At 32.8% G+C, this 27,064-nt stretch overlaps 3 protein-coding genes and 1 long non-coding RNA gene across 5 annotated transcripts in view; 2 read left to right on the top strand and 2 right to left on the bottom strand.

Moving 5' to 3' along the window:
• Positions 1 to 335: 335 nt before the first annotated feature.
• AGBE (1,4-alpha-glucan-branching enzyme) lies at positions 336 to 14,986 on the top strand. Its single transcript, XM_074140301.1, has 14 exons — positions 336 to 476; positions 838 to 1,007; positions 2,232 to 2,347; positions 2,422 to 2,550; positions 4,056 to 4,200; positions 4,323 to 4,413; positions 5,951 to 6,160; positions 7,716 to 7,787; positions 7,867 to 8,032; positions 9,154 to 9,363; positions 10,280 to 10,451; positions 11,581 to 11,765; positions 12,037 to 12,285; positions 14,592 to 14,986. Exons 1-14 carry the CDS (start codon positions 364 to 366, stop codon positions 14,634 to 14,636), a joined length of 2,073 nt encoding a protein of 690 aa, XP_073996402.1. The 5' UTR covers positions 336 to 363; the 3' UTR covers positions 14,637 to 14,986.
• LOC141460491 (uncharacterized) lies at positions 12,089 to 16,824 on the bottom strand. The gene is made up of 2 exons (XR_012462075.1): positions 15,062 to 16,824; positions 12,089 to 14,347 (listed from the first exon to the last, which is right to left on the bottom strand). It is a non-coding gene; the product is annotated as an uncharacterized lncRNA (long non-coding RNA).
• Positions 16,825 to 16,980: 156 nt separating this feature from the next.
• Positions 16,981 to 23,794, top strand: LOC141460457 (tubulin-folding cofactor B-like). The gene is made up of 6 exons (XM_074140457.1): positions 16,981 to 17,246; positions 17,693 to 17,836; positions 18,504 to 18,597; positions 18,675 to 18,866; positions 19,663 to 19,735; positions 23,558 to 23,794. The coding sequence occupies exons 1-6, from the start codon at positions 17,130 to 17,132 to the stop codon at positions 23,679 to 23,681; spliced, it is 744 nt and encodes a 247-aa protein (XP_073996558.1). The 5' UTR covers positions 16,981 to 17,129; the 3' UTR covers positions 23,682 to 23,794.
• Positions 23,711 to 27,064, bottom strand: part of Tango4 (transport and golgi organization 4) — a 15,049-nt gene continuing 11,695 nt past the window's right edge. For both annotated transcript variants that reach the window (XM_074140411.1, XM_074140409.1), the window contains exons 3-10: positions 26,333 to 26,457; positions 25,933 to 26,243; positions 25,703 to 25,852; positions 25,207 to 25,401; positions 24,878 to 24,996; positions 24,209 to 24,410; positions 24,002 to 24,133; positions 23,711 to 23,923 (exon numbers count right to left, since the gene is read on the bottom strand). In XM_074140411.1, the coding sequence (XP_073996512.1) occupies positions 23,864 to 23,923; positions 24,002 to 24,133; positions 24,209 to 24,410; positions 24,878 to 24,996; positions 25,207 to 25,401; positions 25,703 to 25,852; positions 25,933 to 26,243; positions 26,333 to 26,457 (1,294 nt within the window). In that variant the 3' untranslated portion in view covers positions 23,711 to 23,863. The remainder of the gene's footprint in view (positions 23,924 to 24,001; positions 24,134 to 24,208; positions 24,411 to 24,877; positions 24,997 to 25,206; positions 25,402 to 25,702; positions 25,853 to 25,932; positions 26,244 to 26,332; positions 26,458 to 27,064) is intronic.

Raw genomic sequence — 27,064 nt, 5'->3', positions numbered from 1 at the left:
ATCTTAAGCCTCCCAAGTGGCCAATAAAAAATAATTACATAAAATCGTCATAGCTTCCTCAGTACATTGCTGAATGTAATAAGTGGCAATGCCAATGAAAGCTTCTACTAAAATACCTAAATACTAGTGTTGTCAAATTACTTGTAATTACGAAATTGTTCATTCTTATCCAAAAGATTATGTTATCATATCTATAGCATTCATTATTTCAGTGTTTTCTAGAGTGTGTTGCATAAGATAGTCTTGTTAGATTAGGTCAAAGGGCAATGAAATGAGAGATACTCTTGTGTATTGAGTATATTTGTGGTAGCAGCAAGACTATTTGAATGTTTTTTTTAATGAGTTGTTAATTCAAATAAGGAAATGGGAGGTAAGTTATCATCTATGGATCCTATGCATGTGGAGGTTCCAGAATTAAAGAGGCATTTGGAAAGAGATCCTTATTTAAAGCCATTTGAAAGAGAATTCAGAAGGAGGTATGTTATTCTTTGTTTATAATATTATAAAAGATTAGTTTATTTTTGTACCTTCAAGTACATGTATTAATCAATGTATTATCTTTCAATGTAATGTGAGCTGATGAAACCTGAAAGATATATTATTGTCTGGACAAAATTGAGTTAAGTTTACGACAAAATATTGCTGTTCCTCCTGTACAATTGATGGTTTTGATAGTCAGACAAGCTGTTGTGGTAAAGACTACAACAGAGGCCATTAAAATTAATTGCATTTTTTTAATTAAATTTATATTTTTGTTAAGACTAACTCTAATAATTTTTAAAAAGTGTAACACTGATAAATGAATAGAACTTAAGTATTTTTGTCATTTTTGTTAAGATATGCAGTGTTTATGGATTCATTGGACAAAATAGAGAATGATTTGGGTGGTGTTGAAAACTTTGTACATTCCTACAAAAAATTTGGAATTCATGTCAACATCGATAACTCAATAGACTGTCAAGAGTGGGCACCTGGTGCAGTGCAGCTCTATTTAATCGGACAATTTAGTAAGATTGTTACAATTAATTCATTTTAATTGTAAGCATTTTATCCCGTGTTAATAAATTCTTTGAGAATTCAGCTATTTTGTTTTAATGAGAATTACAAAAAGATATCAGTTTATTTCCCAAAGTGCAATCAATACGAATTGTAATACGTAACTACGTAGTTAATAATCACTTCAACTCTTCTTTGTGCCATGGCTCTCTGAAAGCAAAGCATCCAAAACAATCTGCTTTCACCTCTTGTTCCGTAATAAAATTTATAAAAATTAGTAATGGGTTGAAATTAGAGGCAGTCCAAAGAAGTGAGGAGTAGGCCATGCTGAAACCCGTAGTGGAAATGACTAAAAAATATATCTGTTACGATTAAATACATAGATATTTAAAATAGACGTATAGATAGAAGTATAATCTATTAAGAATAAAAATATTGCAGGAATAAATTAATTTCGAAGAATTAATAGTTTATTTCAGTAAAGTTTGGAGTATGGCAGGAATATCTATTCAATATTGATAGATATTCATAAAAATGAGAGCAAGTATAAATGATTATTAAAAGGAATGAAAGTTTAGGATGAAAATATTTATTTGTATGGATGAGGTTGAATCGTTACCAAAATTTACTTTTTTTGAGTTTCGAGACAAATAAATTATTTTAGAGAGTTACGTTAATAGGCATCTTCACTTTCATTTTAAGTTATTACCTCAAGGTTTTGTTGTGTCGTTGTTGGTGGCTATATGGTGAAAGCCGATGCCAAATATAAATATTATTTGTGTACTTTATGTATATATATCTTTATCTCTGACTCAACAATAACAGGAACTTTACGAGACTGGACTAAAATCATAAGTAGATTCTGACTTGTAAATCGGGCTGAATATAGGGGCGAAAGACCAATCAAACCATCTAGGAGCTAATTCACTCTGAAGTTTCCTCATAATAGATTGCACACGGTTAAGACTCGTCTCAATTGGTGGAACGAACGATTAGAGGAATTAAGAATAATAAGAAAGTTGCGCCAACACTTTCTGACTTTTAAAAACATCTACTAAATAATAGGATATTAATTTCCTGTACAGATATAGAAAAAAGTGTTACGTTTAAATTCTTAGAAAAGATAATCAAATCTCACAGTGACTTTCAAAGGCTTAATGAAATGTGTATAAATACTGACAAGATTTGTATCAAATTACATTGTTGAATCCTCTGACAATTGCTTTTATTTTCAGATAACTGGGATCGCACAAGCCATCCATACGTGAAGCATGATTTTGGAATTTGGAAGTTGCACATACCTCCGAATCTTGACGGTACCGCACAAATAAACCATTTGTCAGAAATAAAGGTTGTACTTTTGTTTAACTAAAGAAGGAATGTAGGTATCAGAGAATTTGGGGCCTTTTACACTTTTATTTTCAGATAGCAGTAAGAACCACAAATGGCGTATTAGTAGATCGTATTTCTCCTTGGGCCACATATGTCGTTAAACCCCCAAAAACTGAAGGCTTGAATTATAAGCATCTGTTTTGGAACCCTAGTCCGACCCAGGTAAATGTTGATTTTATTTTTTTAAGTTTAGTTAAATAAAATTAGTTATTGGATTTGTAAAAATCATATTTACTTTTATATGTATTACAAAAACATACATTATTAGTTGGTCTCTATAAAGTTTATTTTTTAACGGAAGTAATCAGTTTTTAATCAATTTTGTAAGAGAAGGTATTGGCACCAATATATTTCTAGCTCTTTTTCAACTACTTTTTTTTCAATTTAAGTTTTGGACATTGCAAAATGTACAAATTAAAATAACTTATACAGACGTACTTTTTAAAAAGAAGATCGCATAACTATATTATATTTAAGAATAATATTTAAGGGAATAATATTTAAGGGGAAGGGATTAGCTATGAGGTTAGCATACTGGACTCCCACGCGGAGGTCCCGGGTTCGAATCCAGCAGATGACCCTTAGATTTTCTCTTCCTAGGAGCTTCATACAGCCGGTGATGGACAGTGTTGTCTGTAACGAGAGAACACTGTCCGGAGGCCGGCAGTGCACTGGATAAAGCTCCGGGCGCTAATGACCTCAGCTGTTAATGCGCAAAAAAAAAAAAAAAAAAAAAAAATATTTAACATTATATTTAAAAATTATGTCGTGATCATTTGGGTGAGTATAATGCAGTTGCTTGAATACGTATTAACATCTGGAACAAATTAGTCAAATACCAAGTTTCTCTCCCATTTTCGTATTATTGGTTATTGCTTCTGATTTCTTTTGTTTTCCAATCTAACATAGTTTATGTTTCTTCTCCAGATTTTTTTTTGTTTTTATAATTAATTTCCTTTGAGAAACAGATAAGGTTTCCAATCTAAACCCGGGGAGGATGCATTTAATAGGCTGTTAGATTTTCCTTGGAATATTTTTTTCTGCATCCTATTTGAAATAAAGATCCCTGATTTTCAATCGTCTACAAAAATTTTCGTTTCAAATACTGCTTCATATTCATTTCGCTTTTTTTTTGTTTTTATTTAAAGCACTTAATAAGATAAGAAATTAAGGATAAGGATATTGTTATTAGTTTAATATGTCTGAGGCTTGATTGAGCTATGAGTAGAGTAAAAAGTAAAAAAAAAGTAAAGTAATAGCCTATTTTTTCAGGCGGAGCTTAACGTCCAACTCAACTATAGGTGTCGTGGACGGAGGCGACTAGCAAACATACTTTACTATAAATTTCTTTAATTAACCATTAAATAAAATCCAAGGACCGGGAATCGAACCCAGTACCACAATACATATTAGCTTTGCAGGTCTCGCCTCTAACCGCTCGGCTACCGTGGCGCCCCTATGAGTAGAGTAAATTTGTGCGCTTGCACAAGATAATTTCGTGAGTAAGTGGGCTAGAACCATATGAAATCAAGATTATTAAGATTCTGGATGATGGCCAGAGTCGGAAAGATATATGAGATTCGGAAAAATGTTAACAGTGATATAAGTTTTTTGTCGACTCATTTACCAGTTCACATAGTTATTTTATTTATTGATTTATTTTTTAGAAATATCTTACGAAAGAAAGGAGGCCTAAAAAACCTGATACTCTCCGAATATATGAATGTCACATTGGTATTGCTACTAGTGAACACAAAGTAGGAACATACTCCGAATTTGCAAAAGAAATCGTTCCAAGAATTGTTAAACTTGGTAAATTATTTTACTTTATTTTCGCTAAAGCAACGGGCTTTATTTTGGGAAGCGCATCAACTGTGTCGGTCCAACAGAATTATTTTTGTTCTTTAATATATTATTTTTATTACATAAAATAGGCTATAACGCTGTTCAGATTATGGCAATTATGGAACATGCCTATTACGGTAGTTTTGGATATCAAGTTACAAGTTTTTTTGCTGCTTCAAGGTATTTATTATTTATTTTTTAATTGTAGAAGAAATGGTTTTTTAAATAAAAATAATTTGGTAGAAAATATTTAATGTTGATCATGTGGATCAAATACTCTTTAGAACCTGGACACAGTATCTGATAATTAGAACTGATTTGTATCTGGTGTAATCCAGTTTTTGTATGTTGTTTCATTTAGCATTCTAACTTGCTGATTTATGTGATTAACCTCTGGAATTTTTCTTAGCTTCCAAATTGTGACATATCGTGCAAAAGAACTTTCCTCCTTTTGCCAAACTCATTAGGTAGTATTCGCTATACTACGAGTATCCTCCACCTCCATTTACTTGACCTTTTTGATAAATATTTTGTAAGAAAATTACGTTACAGATTCTTTAGAGTAATATTCTTCCTATATTGATGAGTATGTAGTTATTGTTTCCAACATTCAATGCTCAGTAACGAATTATTACACCAGAAACAGATATTTGTTGCATGTCTGTTACTTCTGTAGTGGAAGGAAGTTAGAGATTTACCACTATGAACTTTCCTTTTGGATGTAAGAAATGTTTGTAAGTGGATAGTAGAAAAAGGAATACTTTATGATTCTTTTCCTTCTTTCTCAAATCTATGGAAATCCCATTCTTCCTTTGCCAAGCACTCGGGGTAGGAGAACGATCAGGTACGTATAAGTAATTTTTTACGAGCACATTTTTGGAGAAATTAAGGCATAAAACTGAGGTAACAATTGGAATCTGAAGACCAGAATTTGTATACAATTTAATTTTCCAATTCCAAAAACTATTAAAAGCGCAATACCCACTTTCTACAATATTTTATTCTAACATGCTTCTTAATTCCTTGGAACACATTGATGCGTAACAATCAACTGATGTTATGGAACTCTAAAGAGAAAAGCTTAAGATTTTAGTTCCCTAAAAAATAAATCTTCCTGGAAAAAATGTTCTGATAAAATTGATAGAGCCAATAGTGGTATTAGAATACAAAGATTAAAAAAAACAAAAACAAACCGCATCAATAACACCAATTGTCACAATAAATTTATTTAATTTATTAAACAATAATATATTATTTAATCTTATGTATGTCAATTTCGGGCCGAGGGTTTTGTTGCGGCAGGCTGCGGGTTTTACTTGTTGATCTTAAGAACGCAGAGTAGATGAATATCTTTCTTATTAAGCAAATTCCCGGGGTATTTATATCATTTGTGGGGAAATGAGTATAATCCCTATAGTAAGGATGTATTTTCCCTTGCAACTTACGTTTAGGGATATGAATTGTGTTCGGTATTAATTAATACTTGCTTTTCTTTTTTGTTTGTCTATCTCAAATATAATTTCTGCATTTTCTGTTTAAGGACTATAGGCTAATTATTATTTTTTTCAATCTATGTGGTTGAAAAATAAAAGTTCTGATTTATTAATTAAAATAGGAGTTCGTAATTGGATAACGTAAATTAATTTTGTTTTGATGAATAAATTTTCTCTGCAATTTTAGTTTGTATTTTTAATATTAATTGCAATTGATATTTTAGCCGTTATGGGACACCTGAAGAATTAAAACAATTAATAGATGAATGCCATAAAAATGGTTTGTATGTATTACTAGACATAGTACATTCACATGCTTCTAAAAATGTATTGGATGGATTGAATGAGTTTGATGGAACAGATGCGTGTTACTTTCATTCAGGAAGTAGAGGAACGCATCCTTTATGGGACAGCCGCCTTTTTGATTATTCACAGTAAGTTTATATATTATTCAGTAATTTTTATTTTAGATGGATTTATATTTGATATACAGGGTGTCCCAAGCTATATGGATAACGACGTTTTATCGGAAACTAAGATAGCTAGAAAAAAAACTAAAAAATACGTGTCCCCTTAGTTTTTTGTTAGAAATTCAAATTTATTTTGTAAATTTTTTTCGGTGCTTCCAGAAGCGAGATACAGGCACCAACTTCATTTTTTCAAATGGGGAGGTGTGGTTTTTATTTAAGAAATAGATTCCTCTATTTTTTATAAGAAAAATTTACTTAAACGGTTTTTTACCGTGAGCGATATTTTAAAGTTATAAATGAAAACATGATTCTTATAAGAAATTTCAAAATGATAATATTATAACAGTTTTTTCATTGAATAGGAAGAAAAGTATTATTTTATTATAAATTTTACTCCTCATTAATATTACAGATCATGCTCGAAATGGCCTCCATTATTAGAGATGCATAGACATGTTCTTTCCTGTCTATGGGGGAAAAATTAGTAAAAAAAAAATTAAATTGTATTTTTCCTACAAATAATTACCAAAAACGATTGGCTATTCTCACTGGCGAACGGGATGTGTGAAGTAGGCGGACTGTAGCTGAAGACGTATGGCACCGTAAGCCACTCCCTCACCAATAAAAGCACAGTTATCCAGTACATAAAATGGTGTTCTTTCACTTTCATTCAATGATCTAGATTTTACTTTCTTTTGCTTCAGGAAAATTTTTTGTTAACTTTTTTGATTCTGCATTACATTAGAAGTATGAAACCGGAAATAAAACGTTCAAAATATGTATATTTTGGACAGTTTTACGATATCAATTTTTATTGCATTATTCGATAATTTATCAAATACCTATGGGGAAAAATTAGTAAAAAAAAATTTAAATAGTATTTTTCCTAGAAATAATTACCAAAAACGATTGGTTTGATGCCCTTTAAATCCACAGAACATCTTACTGCAATATTGGAATTAAAGGCGTGTCACGATTAACTTCTCTCTATAGAGATCTTTTTTATTTAGGATCTATATCTATTTTTTTGTATTGAAATTGCGAGGATTCGGTCAAAATAAAAAACAACTCCGTCTTTTCGCCAACGTTTCGACAAACGTTTTGTCTTTCTCAGGGCCTGGATATTCCAAATAAATAACAATTAGACTATTGAAACATTAACTATTGAGTTACATTTCTGTAATTTGAGTTACATTTCTCACAAAACACTTCTAACGATTTTAATGTCTGAGCAAAATATTGGTTTCTCCTGCTAGATTAGTTAATTTAGCTCCTGATAAATTAAGTTGCAGCACTTCATTCAGACATGAGCAAATATACAAATTTCGTTTATGCGGTTTTTCATCCTGAAATTTCTTTCAACCTAACGTTGCTGTACAAACGTAATTAAATGGAAATAATTTTGTCTTTTCCTCTCGAACAAGTACTGCTAGATGAACCCAACTTTTTAGCGTTTTTTTTTTTTTTAGCAAGATATACAAATTATGTTTCAAATCGTTTTTGTTAAATGTAATTTCAGAATTGAAGTTCAACGTTTTCTTTTGTCTAATTTATGTTGGTATTATGAAGAATATGGATTTGATGGATTCAGGTAAGTTTCAGATTTTTTTTTTTAATGTTTAAATTTCATTGTTAAGTCCCAGTTCATTTGCGTTTTTCTTTTTCCTTAGATTTGATGGTGTAACATCTATATTGTACCACAGCAGAGGAATGGAATCATTTGGAGACTACAATGACTATTTCGGTCTAAATGTAGACAATGATGGACTAACTTATTTAATGCTAGCAAATTATGTTTTGCACAATTTATATCCTAATGCAATTACAATAGCAGAGGTGATTTTTTTTTTTTTTTAAACATTGCTTCAAAATATGCGTATCTTTCAGTTTCATCTGAATAAAAGCAGCTACATGCGAATTTAGCCACAGCGTTGTCTTTACCTTTTAATTAAACTACTCTGGTGGAAAAAACTATTTCTATAGTTGCGAAACTACTCGCTTTTCGATGTTCATAGTTCTAAAAAGTTCGCTTAAAAAGAAAGAGGAAATTAAATTTTGTAATTTTGTTTTGTAAAAAAAAAAACAGCTGTTTATTATTTTGTCATTGGCAAAAATCCACTCAATAGTTGCAGTTGCACTTTAGACTTACCAAACTCTAGAAAACCCTAAATTAAATTTGCTAAAAAAATCTGACAAAATTGATGGGCTTTAAATCAGAGTAAATAACAATGCTAAACTAGTATGACTTTCTATATTTTTAATCAATGAAAATTTATAAAAATTACTTCCTTATCATATTCTTTATCACACAATTGACTGAAATGACATTTTAAAGTGTAAAAAGTCTGAGTTCGTTCTCAGAATTCAATCTTGCTGCTTCAAGCTCTTAACTCTCTGATGCTTCAGTAGCTGGAAATTCGCAACATAGTATGCTTTGACAAAAACTATGATCTCCCAAGCAATTAGTAACATTCGGTTCTATCTACGCGTGCACCAACCTCTACTATTCGGTATATGGCAATATCATGGTTAAAAATTATTTTTTAGTTCTCTAAATTTATTAGTTGCATAGCTGTGTGCAGTGTGAAAAAAAAGGATTGCAACAGGGCTTCGTCAGAGCCTTTTAAATGGCTATTGCCTTTTTATATCTATCCTAATATTAATTTTAATCTAGGCTTTGTCATTTGGTGACTGTAGGTAGTCAGCGATTGTTTAGCTTACCTTACAGGATAGCATGTGAGTTAGCTACTAGGACGTAATCACATCATACCTATATTTAACTTATCAAATAAAAAAATTATATTTATGTCTACGAACAGCTAATAAGATTTCTGTATAATTCCCTAGTTGGGAGAAGTTGATATTTTTCTTACAATAATAACCACTATATTTTCATAAAATAATAAAAATAAACAAACTATTGCAATAATTGACACAAAATTCCTTCTTTTTTTCAGGATGTTTCAGGAATGCCTGGGTTATGTCGTCCAACTGAGGAAGCAGGTGTTGGTTTCGATTATCGTTTGGCAATGGCTATTCCTGATAAATGGATTGAATTGCTGAAGACAAAAAGGGATGAAGATTGGAATGTAGGAAATATAGTACATACATTATCTAATCGACGATGGTTGGAGAAGAATATTGCTTATTGTGAATCTCATGATCAGGTAAACTCCTCGTATTGAGGTGTAAAAGAAGATGGTTTATCAAACAATAATTAATTTTTTAATACTTTGAATGACATTCAATGAATCTTCTGTAACATTCTGAAAATATTCCATTGTAAATGACTGATGTAAGCCTTCAGTCTGCCCGATATTGGATTTTCTGCAGATACCTTATCTTGGTTTAGGTTCTTAAATATCTTAGACGCAGCACAGTTTAAACAAGTGACGTTTGTAAATTTTGTCCCGCAATGAAAGTGTAACACGTAATGTACCAAATGCAAATGAAATAGTCGGGTGTAACTTCCTGTAAAGGCTCAAAAACGTCACTGGACGGCTGCCCTAAATCAATCTTATTTGAGCGATTATTACCACCAATAAATTTTTGAAATCATATTTAATAGTAATTTGATTTCATCAGTATATTTTCAGACAAAATTTAGCATACTATTTGTAACGATTAGTTGTTAGCCAGCGCTTACCAGTCCCTATGCTCACATAAAAGCTCTAAAGCAAGAGGCGCCCTCGTAATGGCAAAGGGCTTAGAAATTATCACTTCCTCAGACACGTGAAACCTACAGTAATTACTGGTGACCTCGCCCCGCAGTCTCATATCTTCCTCAAGCCTGCTATGGCTCTAGCCAACCGTCTAATTCTTTCAACCCATCGGCCCTAGCCAATTAGATTCTTTGTTGAGGGACCCCAAATGAACACTTTCTCTGTCAGGTTCCTCAAAATGCAGCAAGGATCCGGGTCAATGAGAGATTTGATAAAACTTTTCTGAACCTACTTGTTTCCCATGTACCCCACATGCGCTGGCACTCGAGATGGTGGTGTGTTTAATCTAATGAGGTTTTTTTTTTGTAGTTCTACCAATATTGTTCTTTCTTCAATGTAATATTTAAATTTTATTGTTTAGGCTTTAGTAGGAGATAAAACTATTGCCTTTTGGCTAATGGATAAGGAAATGTATACGGGGATGTCTCTTATTTATGGTTCGAACGATATTATTGAAAGAGGCATAGCTCTTCATAAAATTATAAGATTAATAACTCACGCTCTCGGAGGAGAGGCCTACTTAAACTTCATGGGTAATTTATCATTTCTTGTACTTAAGTTATTTAAACAATTCTTTTATATTTTCAACGAATAATTTAATATTGCAATTACTGTGAACATTTTGTTTAGTTTTGTTAGTAATCTGGATAACGGTGTTAAACATTGAATTTCTTTTTAAAACGTACGATTTTTTTTTTAGGTGACTTCAAATTTTAATTATGTGCTTATAATTCTCTTAATTAAAATCAACTTTTTGTGATAAAATTTATTTATTAGATATTAGACTTATCCAGTAAAAAATAAGTGTTTGCTGTTAAATTGATTCCTTAGAGATTTGCTAGTCAGCATGCGCCAATCAAAAACTGTAGAAAAAAGTGAAAAGAGAAAACTATTTAAACAAATTCTTCTAAAAAATTAAAATCGAGTACTTTGTGTCTATACTTCCTCCAAATGTGGAGCGGCATGTGAATTTTTTTTTTAGGAATTGTGGAATTAAAAAGGGTTTATCTTAGAAAACTATTTGTTGCTATTTTTTTACTCAATTAGCCGTAACCAATGGAGAAATTACCACGGAAATGGAGTAAGCAAAATCTTCGGCTTCATTATATACTGGTGTACAAAAGATAACTGTACAAGAGTGGGTAAGTAGGAGTTGTTTATGTAACATGGATAAATTTTTGAGGACCAAAAGAATACGTTCCTGACACACTGATCATTTAAATCCTGGAAGAACTTCAGAAGGTTTCAGAGAAATTGTGAAACCAATAGCATCACCCTTATCAAAATATGGTGGCTAAAAATTAATGATGAAGTTGAGACTGTAATTTTGAACTGTTTATCGTGCCAGAAATTTTGCTAAAATTTATTGAAGGTACTTCTGCATCCATAAGAACAGGTATGCTTTCGATGGAACATCTTCACTTTGATAAACGTGAGCCATATTTTAAAAATTTGAGACAAATTTGCCATAAGATTTTATGGAAAAGAAGAGTGGAAGTTGGAAATATTTGAGCATAAAGAAGGGATGCATTAAATCCCCGATCGTTTTCAGCTACGATTTCAACATTGCTTTCAGCAAATCACATTTCCCAAATACTTTTTTTATTCACTGAGTAGGTAACTAGCCGTATTGAAGTCTTCTATATTTGGTTTTATTTTTAGGTAATGAATTTGGACATCCTGAATGGCTTGATTTTCCTCGAGAAGGTAACTCAGAATCATATCAGTACGCTCGCAGACAATGGAATCTTGTTGATGACCCTACATTGAGATATAAAGAATTAAATGAATTTGATATTGCAATGAATCATTTAGATATGAAATTTAACTGGCTTGGATCATTACCAGTGAGCAAGCTTTTTTTTTTACTATCACATCATTCCTCTAGAAGAAGAATGTGAATCTAAGTTATAGAAATGTTCTACGTTAATATTCTAAAAACATAAATATGCTTTAAAAAAATTAAATGTAAAAATAAAAGAAAGTATTTTAATAGTAGGTAAAATAATGAGTTTATTAATAATATGTTACTTATTATTCAAATGTACAACTGCAGATGTATAATTGATCTTACAAAATCAATATGTTGTTGAGCTAATTGTGAACTGTTGCTTTTAGGGATACGTGAGTTGGAAACATGAAGAAGATAAAGTAATAGTTTTTGAGAGAGCTGGACTCTTATTTGCCTTCAACTTTCATTCGACCAAAAGTTTTCCTGGTTACCGGGTTGGTGTAAATGAATCAGGAGTATTTCATATGGTGCTCAATTCAGATGAAAAGAAATTTGGTGGCCATGATAGGCTGAATATGGCAACGAAATTTGCTACTCACAATATCCCATTCGCTGGTAGACAATTTTCGTTTCAGGTATTTGTTGCTGAAGTTTCAAGTTAATTTAGCTTAAATAAATATTAAAACTAGAAAAAGTACATATTTTGTTTAGGCACAGTTTATTTAATGTTTCCAATTCTTTTTAATTGAAAGAACGTTTAAAGATAACTTTTAATCAAATTGCTGTAATTAATGAAGTGTCTCTGAGAAGATCTGAAACAGTAAAGCTGCCCGACTGTACAGATTAATAACATCCAACCAAATTCGACATCTAAGGGTTCTACCTGCCAGGTAGTACCTGGTAATATTCTAACTTATACCCACAAACTCATCTGAAAATCCTTAAACTAAACAGAGTATATCGGTCAACGATTCTTGAACTGAATTCCTACTGAGAACTTACATGCAAACCTGATTATTTATGAACACTCTTACGACCCATATGCAGATCTGCGAAACTGAGAGGATCCGTCTATCGCAGAGAATACTATTCTTCCAGTCCTTACTCCTCATATTAACGTCAATACTTCTATGTTTCCAATGATAATCTCTTTAAAGATTTCAACACATCGTTTATTACCGGTAATCCGCTCTCGTTTCCTTATTTCCGTTATTAATCTCTCCATTCAATCAAATCCTGTGGATCAAGCCATTTCTTCCACGTTCTACCTCGACAGGCAACCGACCGACAACTGCTATTTAAACTGGTGATGGCGTCGTGATCTCCTCATGTGATCAAGCCTTACTTTTATTCCTGCTGAGTTCCAGCTTTTAGATAGCTTCTTTCCTTACTTGCTTAGCGGGTGCGACGTTTAGGGCTTACTGTTAACCGTTATTACATTTTGTGCAAATTGTTTTGTACAGGTTTTAATTAATTAATAGATTACATTTTTCTATGTCAGTTCAAAATACTTAAGATTTTGTACCACTTAGCATTCTACTTGATTTTTCATCTAACCTTAAGTAGGTGTACGAAAATCTGTTTATGTGTGGGTAACAGTCGAAAGACGAAAATTTTAAGATTAATTGATACTCTCTTTAATCCTCTTGATTATATATTTGAACGTTGCTAGTGAAATTCTAAGTTTTCTAAAACCTTTTTTTTTTTTTTTTTGTTTGTATTGGCTTCCGCCATACAGCCAGCATCGTCTAGGTGCACTCTGTGCTCCTGCCATCCTTATAGCTTAACCGAAATTAAAATCACGTAATCCTTCTCTAAGCATTTTCTTCCATTCATTCTAATTCGGCTATAGCTTTTAAATACATTCATATTTCATTGCTAGCTCTGCTATCGACTTAAGCACATAAATGTTGGTGGAGAATATAAAGTCTTCGTAGCGAAATGGTGCATCTAAATACCTGTATATATCGTCAAACATTCGTTTCCTTTCTACCACATAACGTGGACATATCATTATTACATGTTTGAAATCCTCCTCCTCATTGCAATCTACGCAAAGAGGAGAGGACCTTTTGTTGATCCTGTGTAGATACGATCCGCACACCGCGTGGTTCGCTCTCAGCCTGCTTATTGTCGTAACAACCCATTTATTAGTGACAGTTCCCTTAAACCATGGTTGTCTAGGTAACTGATCTGCCATAGTTTTATAGAATCTACCTTTATCACCATTATTGTAATCTGTCTGCCATTTTTGTAGTGCTGCTTTTGCAATTATACCCTTGATATCGGTGTGTGGTAATTTATAATTAGCCATTTCCCCACTATTGGTGGCTTCCTTTGCAAGTGTATCAACAATTTCGTTCTCTTTTATACCACAATGACCCCTTACCCACAAAAAATTAATGCAGACTCCCTTCTCTTTAAAAACGGCAATAGTTTCTACAATCTCTGCGATAATGTGATTCATTCCTGCAGACTGGTTGTGTATATGTGATAATTTACACAACGCACTCTGGCTGTCACTAATAATGGTATATTTTTTCTCCGACAACGAATAAATATATTTTAAAGCCGTTAAAATAGCAATTAGCTCCGCTGTATAGATGGATGCCTCATCTTCTAATTTAATTATCGTAAAATAGTTCCGAACCGGATCATACACAGCACTTCCGACTTTATTATTGATTTTGGACCCATCTGTAAATAAACTTCTTTGGATTGATATAATATTTAGTCAATTTTACTGTTATCGTTTCTGTATAAAAAAAGTAATATAGATATAGTAAAATATAGATATAAACTTGCAATATAGTAGAAATCTCGGATAGTGGACAGAGGCATAATGACGTTCAGAATGCACTCTCAGGGGTAACCTCGGAATAGATGTGATGAAGAACTTACTTTTGTGTTGGCATGACTTTTTTTTTTCTTTTTTTTTTAGATTTACATTCCATCTAGAGTAGCTCTAGTTTTTGCCCGAGTTTAAAATCAATACAGTGACAAGAAAGATTTATCGATAAGGATGTGGTACTTATTGAAGTGCAACAGTTACATCATTAAGAACAAATATGTAATACTTAAGTCGAAAAAGATGTGGCACTTGTTGAAGTGCAATAGTTACATCATTGATAAATATGTAATACTTAAGTCGAAAAGGATGTGGCACTTGTTGAAGTGCAATAGTTACATCATTAAGAATAAATATGTAATACTTAAGTTTATTACTTGAAAAAAATAAAAAATCCCTTGGGAAGTAATTTGTTCAATATGTACTTGTAAACATAATTCGATAAGGTAATGGTTGTTAAGAAAATTAAAACCTTTGTTAAAAAAATATGTATGTGAATTAAAATTTCTACCCATATTTCTCCAGAAGCAACTCTTAAAAATTTACATTCCAAGATATCTCACCTGGCAGCCACAGAAAAAAGAGTGTTGCTAAAGAAGATAAGGGAGCATGTCCGTCTTCGGAGAGCAAATGTGAATTTGTTTTTCCGATATTAACGTATTCTTCATCTTCCTAGGTGATTAGGATATTTTTTTATACGGTTGAAGAGGGAATGACTGCGTCTGTAAGAGAAAAGGTGGTTAAATCATCAGCAAAAGTATTTTGGTCCAAGCATGTGTAAGAATATCAGCTATGTAAATCTGATTGAGAGAGCCACTATATTTCCTGGTGAATGATTAAAGGGAGTGAAGAATTTTCAGTGAGGAAAGCGGAAAGTTCTCTTTAATTGCCCTCTTAATGAGAAAAAGAAATTCGCTTAGGAAATGGTAGAGGTGAAATCAGACGGAGAAGGTGGTAGTATGTTGGAAAGGTTAAAGGAGTTTGAATTTCTGCTGCTGAAGGATAGTGGTTCAGCAAGTGTGTAACTCACTGATAGGTGCCGTGTATATGGTTGACCAATAACTTTGGTGGTGTTTTTTTGCCACAAGTTACTGAGGATTTACTTCTTGACCTTCGGAGCCCCTCTGGGCGAGATGAATTATAAGCGGATAGTTGTCCACTATCCACATACATTTTGCTGAAATGTAACTGAGTTTTGAAGTTTCATTTCAGTAGCAGCAAATTCGTCGTGATGCAGAATGATCATGTGTAGTTGTAGTCTAGGCTATTATAGCCACAAGCCAAGTTTACATTGGGCAATTTTTCTTTTTCGTAAGTGTATTTTCTACCCTCATAAGTCGTATAGATGTCACTGTTGTTGGTGCTGGTTAAAAATCTATAAAAAAAAAATAGGCAGCCTTTTCTTTTGTTGAATACTGGATATAGGTAGCATTGCGATATTTTAATCCTCTCTTTTATCTGCTCTTGGAAAGAAGTGGTGTAGACTCTTAGGCCGTTGTTAGGTGTGGAAATCAATCTTTGGTTTTTCTGAGTTCACTACTTTCCCTTAGTTTTTTAATTTTTTTGTTTTCTCAGGTACTAGTTCTACGGGCATAAAACGGAATTTTCGAACTGGGTTGGAAAACATTAAAAAGAAAAATCCATAATTATTTGGATTTTTGGTCACTAGCTTTATTTGCAAAGCTAAACTTGGTTTAACGTTGATGCCCACTTCTAAAAGAACGAGTTTAGGGTGTCTGAGTAACATATGTTAATTTTATAATCAGTAATAATATTAGTTATTAGTTAATAACTTTAGTTTTAGTTAATAATAATAATTTTAGTTGCTGCAGTGGGTGAAATTCACTGCAGCCCCCTCCTATACGCTTCTTATTGCAGAACTTTAGCAATACATGAAACACTCTCTATTAGATATCCTATAGGGTACTTTAAAAGGCACTTCAAAGAGAAGCACACCTACCCCTTCTCTCAGAAGTTATTAATAGTATTTTTCAGACAAATTGTAGTATATAAAACATGTTATAAATATAGTTTAAACTTTAATTTGTTTGCAAACAAAAAAAAAGTTAAAATAGAATTGAAAAAGAGAAAGCTTAAAAACGAAAAAATTTATTCCAAGCTGCATATTTTCTTAAAATTTGATTCTTGAAATTAAGTTCCACGTAAGATTACAGTCGGTGAGAAACAAAATAAATGCTCTTAATCTTATTTTCCTGGACAACTTTTCAAATAAAAGTTATAAATCTGTGTACTTATTTAATTACTATCATTACACCAAATATAAAGCAAATTGTGGGAGCCGTTTTCGAGAAAATCTGAAATCCTGAAACCCAATATTACAGTGTCACATTTAAAATAAGTTCACAGTTAAAATCAAAAGTTTGAAGAAAACTTTCGAGAATTTGTTAGAAAAGCATAAACGCGATTTTTATCATGAAACAAATTTCTAAAAAACCTTTTTTTATTTGATTCTATAGAAACATGTATAACACTACGGTAACCTACTGACATGATAAACGTTTTACGAAGTAGCTTCTTGTCGAACGTGCGTAACCTGTTTCTGTGGTGAAGGGTTAATTTTTTTTTTTTAATTTTTGGCAGTGAAATTATTTTAAAAAAGTAAAAATTAAAATGTTCAATAGAGAAGTAAAAACTAGTGACTTTGTGAATGTTACAGTCTCAACTTCTTGTGAGAGTGCCAGTATAGAAAGAAGATTTTCGAAGGCAATCACAGTATCAGAACTAAAGGTATAAATGTATCTTACGTAACTATTGTTATTATTTTTATTTATCTAACAATTTATACTGGTACAAGTTCTTTTTTAGCGGCCTAATAGCTGCAACTGTTCAGTCTCTGAAGTTACAACTAAGTGATGGCTTAAAAAATGATGAAAGCCACTCCTTGCATCATTATTTAGTTGTTAATTCATAATATCTTGCTCATCAAAATTCTTTGTTCTACCTTCACTTCCTATTAGTATTAGTAGGTATTAAAAGTGATTTAGTTTTAAGCGCTGGAAGCAAAGTAAAACCTTAATTAAAGCAGGAAGAAGTAATTACTAATTAGTTCTTGTTAAAAATGGGATCATTCGAATTTTTAGTCTAATGTAATGTAATGTAATGTCTTTCTCATTTGTATGAAATGAAATTTCAACAGGTCTGTCAAATATTTAAACTGCTCATTTTACTTTCAGGGTAAACTTGAATTAATGACTGGAGGAAGCATAAGCACAATGAAACTGGCAGTTTTTGATAAGGATGATAAATTGATTTGCTCTTTAAACAATGATGATTCTTTGTTAGGGGCTTATCCTATTGATGATGGAATGCGTTTGCATGTGAGTAAAAGAAAACTATCAAAATTTTATTGTTTTTGAATACAACTCATAACAAGAGTTAGGTATAGTATAGATAAATTAACTAAATATGTCTGATGTGTACAAGTGTTTAGCCATCAGCGAAAAATCTCAAGTTGTATCTAAAGAGAAACTCAAAGCCCAAATGATAACAATCTGGACTGTAAAAAATGTATAACTTTAAAAGCCCAGAGAGGTGAAAGTGTGAATAAATTACACAATAATGAATAGAATAGAATAAATCTTTATTATAACATAAATATGTACAATAATAATAATAATAATATAGGATCCCGGGTTCGAATCCAGCAGCTGACCCTTAGACTTTCTCTTCCTAGGAGCTTCTTACAGCTCACTGTCCGGTGATGGACAGTGTTGTCTGTAACGAGAGAACACTGTCCGGAGGCCGGCAGTGCACTGGAAAAAGCTCCGGGCGCTAATGACCTCAGCTGTTGATGCGCCAAAAAAAAAATAATAATAATATAGGAAGTATCAGTGTACAAAACGTAACCTTCATAATAAATGCTAGTAGAATAGTTAAGATGTAGGATAAGAATGCAGGGAAAAAGGAAGGAAAAACCTGCTGCTGCTGAATAACAGAGTTACATAACAGTTTAGTACTCTTGATTTTTTTTTTTTTGCTTTATAGGTTGAGGACAATTTCATGCTTAGAAAGCAACTAGATGATGCATTTAATATTAAAAAGTTTGAATTGTCAGAAGAAGAATATTCACAAAGAAAAGGTCTGAGTTATGTTGAGATTTGTTGAAATAGTATAAGAAATTAAAGAAAAAAGTGGAATCAGTTATTACCATTTCAGATTCTCTGAAAACTTATCTGATGCAGAATAGGCTAGGAAAATATAATGAGGAAGAATTAGAAAAACGCGAAGCTCTAAAAAAACGTGAAGAAGAAATGGAGTTGGAAAAATTAAAAACCTGTGAAGTTGGGCTAAGATGCCAAGTGAGGGTACCCGGTCAACCAATAAGGAGAGCCACGATAAAATTCATTGGTGAGTTATTTTGCTCTAGCGCCAGTGGCCTCGCGATTATCCGTTTTCTAAAGAGAGTAATTAATCCTATAGATAACTTAGGGAGTGTTGCTGCAGAGTAACTTTTTTCTTCAGTTCGCGTGTATTGTGTTAATATTGTCATTTTACTAATAGTGGAGCTAGCATCGCTGACGTAACTTCCAGAATAAATTTTTAAAAAAAGTTATTTTGCAGTATCTTTGAATTAAATGTTTATGTATTCAAAAACTGTTTATAAGTATAACTTACCTGTTTTAGATTAAGCAATTATTTAGTGTTGCGAGTTGTCTATATTTTTGAATTGGATTAACGAATCTTCTTTTGAGTCCCATTATGTACGTAAAACATAGTTTAAAAAAAAATGTTATTTTGTTGCTTGCCCATGCTCACTGTGTTTGAGGACTACTACTCTACTCATTGATGAAAAATGAAATGATAAAATCGAATTCAGAACAGCAGAGTAATGATGATTGTCTTAAAAAAATTTGTGCCAAATGGCGGTTTGTTAGAAAAGTTTAGAACGTGTCTGTTTCGATTTACATTTGAAGAAAATGTATGTCAGAACCTTCCTAAGAAAGTCGTATTCACTCCACATTATTTTTGTACGATTTAATTTGTAATGTGATTATACTTAGTACATTGCCCTCTGGGAGGTCTGTACAATGCATTTCCAACCTCCAAAAAATAACTATATAACCCTCAAATAGTAATGATAGTTTATACATTTTCTTCATTAATTGTTGAATTGTATGTGATAAAATGTTTTGTAAAATTGCAGGCAAGGTTAACTTCAAACCTGGCAACTGGGTTGGAGTGCAATATGATGAACCTTTGGGAAAGAATAATGGATCGTAAGTTGATATTTTCAAACCAAAGTGATAGGTCTTCTTGTGAATAGTTTTATACTAAATTGTACCAGAGATATAGCAGAAAGACATAGAGAATAGTATAAACATCTTGTTTATATATATAATTTATATACATATATTTAGCATTAAATTCACTTCCTGGGTCAACTAGATGCCAAACCCTTTCAAAAGCCTGAGAGTCTCAGCTACAAAAAGCCTCAGAACTAAATTCTTCTTTTTCAGATGCTTTAACTTTTTTCCGGTAATTCATGGTAAATGTTTACGAGGGTCGTTTGAAAAGTCCGTGCAAAAATAAAAACTACTTAATTTTTTGGGGTAAACCTTTTTTATTTTTCAACATAGTCTCCTTTTAGGCTTATACACTTCGTCCAACGCTGCTCTAGTTTGTTGATCCCTTCCGAATAATAGGATTTGTCCAAGTCTGAAAAATAGCCATTCGTTTCTGCAATCACCTCCTAGTTTGAATAAAATCTTTTTCCCGCCAGCCATTTCTTCATATTGGGGAACAAATAGTAGTCCGAGGGAGCCAAGTCTGGAGAATAGGGGGGATGTGAAACGAGTTGGAACCCTATTTCCATTAATTTTGCCACCACAACTGCTGAGGTGTGAACTGGTGCGTTGTCGTGATGGAAAAGGACTTTTTTGTGGGCCAATCGTGGGCGTTTTTCTTGCAGCTCGGTTTTCAATCGGTCCAATAACGATGAATAACATGCACCTGTAATAGTTTTACCCTTTTCCAGATAGTCGATGAGGATTATTCCTTGCGATTCCCAAAGCAGTCGCCATAATATTTCCGGCCGAAGGAACGGTCTTCGCCTTTTTTGGCGCAGATTCCCCCTTGGTAACCCATTGTTTAGATTGTTCTTTGGTCTCAGGAGTGTAGTGATGTATCCATGTTTCATCCACAGTGACGAAACGACGCTTAAAGTCCTGCGGATTCTTCTGGAACAGCTGCAAACCGTCCTTGCAACACTTCACACGATTTCGTTTTTGGTCAAGCGTGAGCAATCGCGGCACCCATCTTGCGGATAGCTTTATCATGTCCAAATGTTGATGCAAAATATTATGTACCCGTTCATTCGAGATGCCCACAGCACTAGCAATCTCTCTCGCACCTTCACTCTTCTGTCATTCATCACCATATCATGGATTTTATCAATGATTTCTGGAGTAGTAACCTCAACAGGGCGTCCAGAACGTTCAGCGTCACTTGTGCACATATGGCCACTCCGAAAATTTTGAAACCACTTATAAACTGTTCTAATCGAAGGTGCAGAGTCACCATAATGTTTATCAAGCTTCTCTTTAGTCTACTGAGGCGTTTTGCCTTTCATAAAGTAGTGTTTAATCAACACACGAAATTCTTTTTCGTCCATTTTTTGAAAATCACTCGACTTCCTCGATTCAAACGAATGCCAAACACAAAGAAATAGACCGATCTGGCTGAAACTTAGTGTGTGTTCTTCCAAGAGATGCTACTAACTAAACATAACCTCGATACGCGCCAGTGGTGCTATCTCTCTGACTTTGCACGGACTTTTCAAACGACCCACGTAGGTTCACCGGGTTTGTAGTATAAAATTATTGCAGCCAATTTTAAGTGGATTATGTAGTAAACGAATCAAAGTATTTCATTGTGTACAGATAAGAAAGAAATATTATCGCTTTTCAAGAGAGGTGGCGCAGTATTTTAGGAAATATTAGGCAATTTTCGAAGAGTAAGCAAATTTTAAATCGGAAGGAGTGAACTGCTGAGGTGTTTTAATAAATAGAATGTTAAAGTTCTCTGATATTTGATCGATATAATTCTGTTAGTTAGCTTCATGAGACTCAGATATCATTGGTAGTACCTGTTTTTAATAGTAAAATGGCCAATAAATTTAATGGTGTGAGTTGTAGCGGGTTATTGCCATTGCCTGCTAGCTTGTTTTAAAGTTATTAGTTTACTTTTGTGTTTCGTAAGTGGTTAGTTTTGGTTTTGTTTATGATTTGGGGAGTGATGAAGACCAGGCAGCGCATTGAATATTCTTGTGAATTCATCCTTGTTGTCTAATTGTTGTGGACCAAGGGTCCTGACTTGAAATAGTGTGTCAACCCTAGCAAGTGTTAAAGTAAGCGAAGAAAAATGAGACTTAAGAGTTAGATCAGTAAAGCGGTGGACCTTCCCTAAGTAACATTAAAGCGCCATCCTACTGTCCCACCTAAAGGGAAGTGTTGCAATCGTAACAAATTATCGACGCGTTAACTGATTTTCATGTATGATGTGTTATTAGGTGTCATGTAGATGTGTGGTCTGGTTGTCATGACGCTGTATATACTTTAGGAGGGGCGTTTGCCCAACGTTAGGCCCCCTCAGAAACTATTACTAATGATAATCTTCGCCTGTATTGGGTAAAATTGTACTGGGAAAAGTGGTTAGGGTTATCTATATAACAATAAGGTGCTATCCTGCTTTTACAACTGCTAAGGAGAAGTATTGTCACATTCGCAGTTAATTTCTCTTATAAGAAAGTACTTTAATCGCAGTTCAATTTTCTTATCTCTCTTACAGAGGTATTCGCAGTTTAATTTTTCTTAGTCTCCAACTTCTCCCCATCAACTTGGTACCTCTCTTTCATAACTTTTAGCTTTTTTTTGTTACATTCTACGTCTTCATCCACCAACTTTGTGCCACTTCCTATTACTTTTTTAAAATATTGTTTGAATTATTTTAGCGTGTTAGTTTTTTAAGTTATTAACTTTTTTTAAAAAACAAGTCACAAATAGTTGATCCCTACCATTTCAATCAATCTTAAGTTATACGGAGTGCTACTCTTTACTTAACAAATATTTTGTAGATGAAACCAACCAGTGTAGGGGTGTGTGACATCTAATAAATTCTTAGCAATATTAATGAAAATTTAATGCATTAAAATTATTTAAATAAAATTTGTAATTTTTTTTTGGTTTCATTTATTGTAAAATTTGCAGAGCATTTTATGTTTTTAAAGCTTCTCTAAGAATTCATGAAAAAATTTTTACTGGCCACAGTCGAAGCTGCAATAATAGTAAAAAAAAGGGGATAAAAATGAGAAACAAATTTAAATAAAACCGAACAACGATTTTAATTGGCTGAAATTACGAGTATAAGTATAAATGAAATCTTGGGATCTTGCAAATTTATATGCCTTTTACTTCTTTTTTTGATGAGAAAATTAAAATTAAGGGTTCGTTTTGGGCTGTTATCCTCGCATCCAAACGAAGAGTTGAATCCGCCTCCTGCTATAAACGTTCTGCTTAAGGAATAGATGTACGCAGGAAATTAGTTACAGCAATTCTTCTGTTTGGAGGTCAGTGAACAGACGATATCACCTTTGGTTTCAGCTGCATTCTATTTTAATGGAAGTTCCGTGTAAATTTACTTCAGACCACAGTTATAGAATACCGTATTTTAATATCAGATTAAGATAACTGTACCTCTGAGGAAAGTGCTTTTGGAGTGGACAGTTTTTCTCAAGTTTGTTTATGCAGGATATCAGGCTTCCATTGACTTCTTCGGCAGTTCATAACCGAAGTTGGGATGGTCCACTCGTTTTAAATAGAGTTTTAAACAGATCAAAATTAAGTCATTCTACACTCCGCACTCTACTCAAATTCAATTTTAAATATGTCTAGCAATAAATTTAAGATTAACAAATTGATCTTATCTGCAAAAAAGCATAAAATTTATAAAGGAACGAATGAAATTAAAGAAACAATGATTATTTTTAATTAAGTAGTATGTAGTATCGTGATTTTATGAGTTATATTCCATTAATTTTTCAGAGTTGAAGGAGTACGCTATTTCGAATGTCCTCCAAAATATGGTGGTTTTGTAAAACCATTGCACCTTGAGGTTGGTGATTATCCTGAAGAAGAATTAAATTTAGACGACGATGATGAACTATAAGAAAAGGTTGACATATTTAAGTCAGTAAATAATGAAAATAAAAATTGTTTATTTTTGTACAAAATTTATTATTTATAAAGCTTTAATTATATATTAAACACATTCCTTTAGTACTTTTGTTTTTATTTATTTTTTCGCTTTACTGAATTGTACATGTTTAAAAAATTAAAGATTTTATTAATCTAATACTTTCTTCTTTTAAGAATTTCTGGTCTCCAATGGATTGGATGTGTTTCTTCACTCTGAAAAATGTTCAAATTTATAATGATGTTCATAAAAAGGAAGTTTTTTGACACTGATACTTCGACAATAACACTTACTGCGCTTTCATCTTCCTTGTAAATTTTTATTGTTTTATCAGCTTCTGTAGTAATTAATCGACTACCACTTTGATCAAATGTCATTGAAAATACTCCTGATTCACTATCCATTGAACCCGGTTGTACAGGTGCCTGAGTTAAAAGATAGCTTATTTTTAGGATGTACGTTTTAAAACATTTATCTAAACGGCTTTTAAACCTTGATACCTGTAATCGTTGAAAATTGTACCCAGTTCTCCAATCCCAACAATGAAGAGTACCGTTGTCAGCACCGGAGACTAGCACTCCTTCTGGATTTACTGCTAAGCAATTTACAATCGCATTATGGCCGGAAAGATTTTGTATAAAAGATCCCTCTGGACATTTCCATTGTTTGATGTTATCCGGACTTGCAGAAGCAAACATATACCTGTAAGTTAAGAGAAGTTGCGAAAAAGTTTTTCAGAAAATATTTCCATTGAAAGTACAAATGTGTTTTTCCCCTTCAAACTTTCCAAGAGAGTTGTAAATTAAGCAAATGAGTTACGAATGTTCTAACCACCTAAAATTTATATAATTTCCCTCTGGGCGTAATGGATTTTGAAGCGTGGCTTTATAAGTGGAAGATCCCTAGTTCGAATCCGGCGTATATCTACTTTATATTTGTAAGAAAAAAAAGTTTACAGTAAAGTATGCTTCTGCTTCTGTCCACAGAACCTAATTGGAACATAGACTTTAAGCCCTGCCAGAAAAAATAGGCGGTTACTTTACAGTTTCTCTCGAATGTAATTTATGTAAATTTTATAAATAAATTGAACTGTTACTAATGATATTTCCGAGAGATAGAAGATGATAAATGATATATTAAAATTACTGACAAGTAATAGACAAACTCACAAAGTTGGATGGAAAATAACAGCTCTGATGCTTTTTTTATGATTAGTAAGAGTAGCGTTTGATTTTCCTGCTGCCAAGTCCCACAACCTTATTGTACAGTCATGACTTCCGGTAATAATCTAAAACATTTGTAATAGTAAATAAATAATATGATAGCTCTACACCATCACAAATAAAAACATAACAGTACATATTAATAATTTATATTTTATCTGAGAATTTTATTTTCAATTTTTAAGGATGTTCATTGAAAAAAATTAAAATTAAATTTAGTCTTTTAACTAAGTGAATATATCAAGCTTTTAAAGAAACGGTAACACTAATAATACCTGAGGCTCGGCAGCTTGGGATATTACACTCGCTATAGTGTTGGTATGGCCAGTTAAAGTATGAACGTTTGCTTTAGTACGCATGTCCCAAACCCTTGCAGTAGCATCTCGTCCAGCAGTTACAAGCACGTCTATGGTAGGATGTAATGTCAAAGAATACACAGCACTAAGATGACCATGATAGTGCCTAATTACCTGTGTAAGAAGTAGTTCAAACGTTAAACACGTCAATTCGTATACTCAAACCAACAGCTAATGTAAATCGCATATTCTGATGATAAATGACTACTGTAAATCCGGACAAGACGTAGTTCTATTTACCCGTCTCCTCAGTGGACTTCAATCAATTTTTATTTCATTTTTGCAATAATCAGCTTTGCAAACTGGCACGAAACACGGGAAAGTATAAATCACAATAATACAAAATTAAATTCCATTACTATACTGCTATAAGGGGTGACTACTCTTTCGTCGGTAAACAATGGTATTACTTAACCTTATTATATTCCAAATCCCAACATTTTACTTGTCGATCCTCACCACAACTAAATAAATAGGGGTGACGAGAACTAACTGCCAATCCTCTTACACTACTTATGTGACCAGTCAGAGAAACCTTAAGTTTACCGGTTGCTAATTCCCATACCTGAAAATAAAGATAACCTTAAAATGAAGTAATACAATATTCACAATTAGTACTGTAAAATCTAAAAGTAAAAATATTACTTTAATCACTCTATCGGCGGATCCAGTTGCAAACCATTCATTTCCCGGTTCAACTGTCACACAACGTACCCAACCCAAATGACCTGAAATGACCCTGTACAATTTCCAAGGTGCGTGCCATTTGGGTTTCGGCATGGCAGGAGCCTTCCTTGGAATTATTGAACTGGTTTGATGGATAGCGATCACAGCTCCTCCAACGCTGCTAGTATTAACACCAGTTCCTCCACTAAGGCTTCCAGGAACTCCACCGCTTGCTGGACTATAAGGCACAACTGCATTTTCACTGTGAGAAGTGTCTTCATTTCCAGGCCCTTTTTATTAGAACGCAACAAATTTAGATTTAAAAAGTTCTAGCATAACTTGTGTAAGAAATAATAATAAAAATAAACGAAATCTTTACCACCATCATGAATTCCATCTTGCTTATTTTCAGAGGCACGTGTTTTCGCTGCCTTATTTTGTTGAACTTTATCTAATACTAAATTATAACTATCTCTTGCTTTTACTCCTTTCTTGATTTTATCCCTAAAGTAAAATAAATTGTTTCAAATAATGATACATCAAGTTGATTACTGACAAAAAGGAAAACAGGCCATGCGGTACTTAAGAAGGCTTGTGATGCCAATAGCCGTAGATATTTAATCTATTTTTTTTTAAATGTATGAAGCCCTAACTACTGTGGACAAATTTTTAAACGTTTAGTCTGTCTTAACGAAAACAAATATGTTTGTATCGTACATAAATACATACATTTAAATATATTGGTGCTTATAATGACAAATTAACGAACAGAATTTTAATACTCAGAAACCATACCTGTCTGTATTCGCTCAGACCCACCCTGAGGCTTCTTTTATTTCCCTACCTTTAAATGACGGTAATGCACCCACCACTGAGACAAACTTCTATCACTATCACTCATTTGCTAATTACATTCAATCGGTCTTTCTCAGCGCTCTCTTTCTTTATGTATTTGAGGAATTCAGGATATTTATCTTTATATATATTTTTGTCTCAGTTTTTTTAGTAATCCATCTAATATACTTATGTTCAATAAGTATTAAAGTACTAGTAGCTATTTTCTAAAGCATTTCTACTTTTAAAATTGATCGATTCCAAGGCATTTTATAAA

Source organism: Rhodnius prolixus, unplaced genomic scaffold, assembly GCF_049639745.1.
Source record: "Rhodnius prolixus isolate KJV_2025 unplaced genomic scaffold, Rpr scaffold_1, whole genome shotgun sequence".
NCBI classification, from domain to species: Eukaryota; Metazoa; Arthropoda; class Insecta; order Hemiptera; family Reduviidae; genus Rhodnius; species Rhodnius prolixus.
The sequence above is the reverse complement of the archived record's forward strand: the minus strand, read 5'-3'. Positions and strand labels throughout refer to the sequence as shown.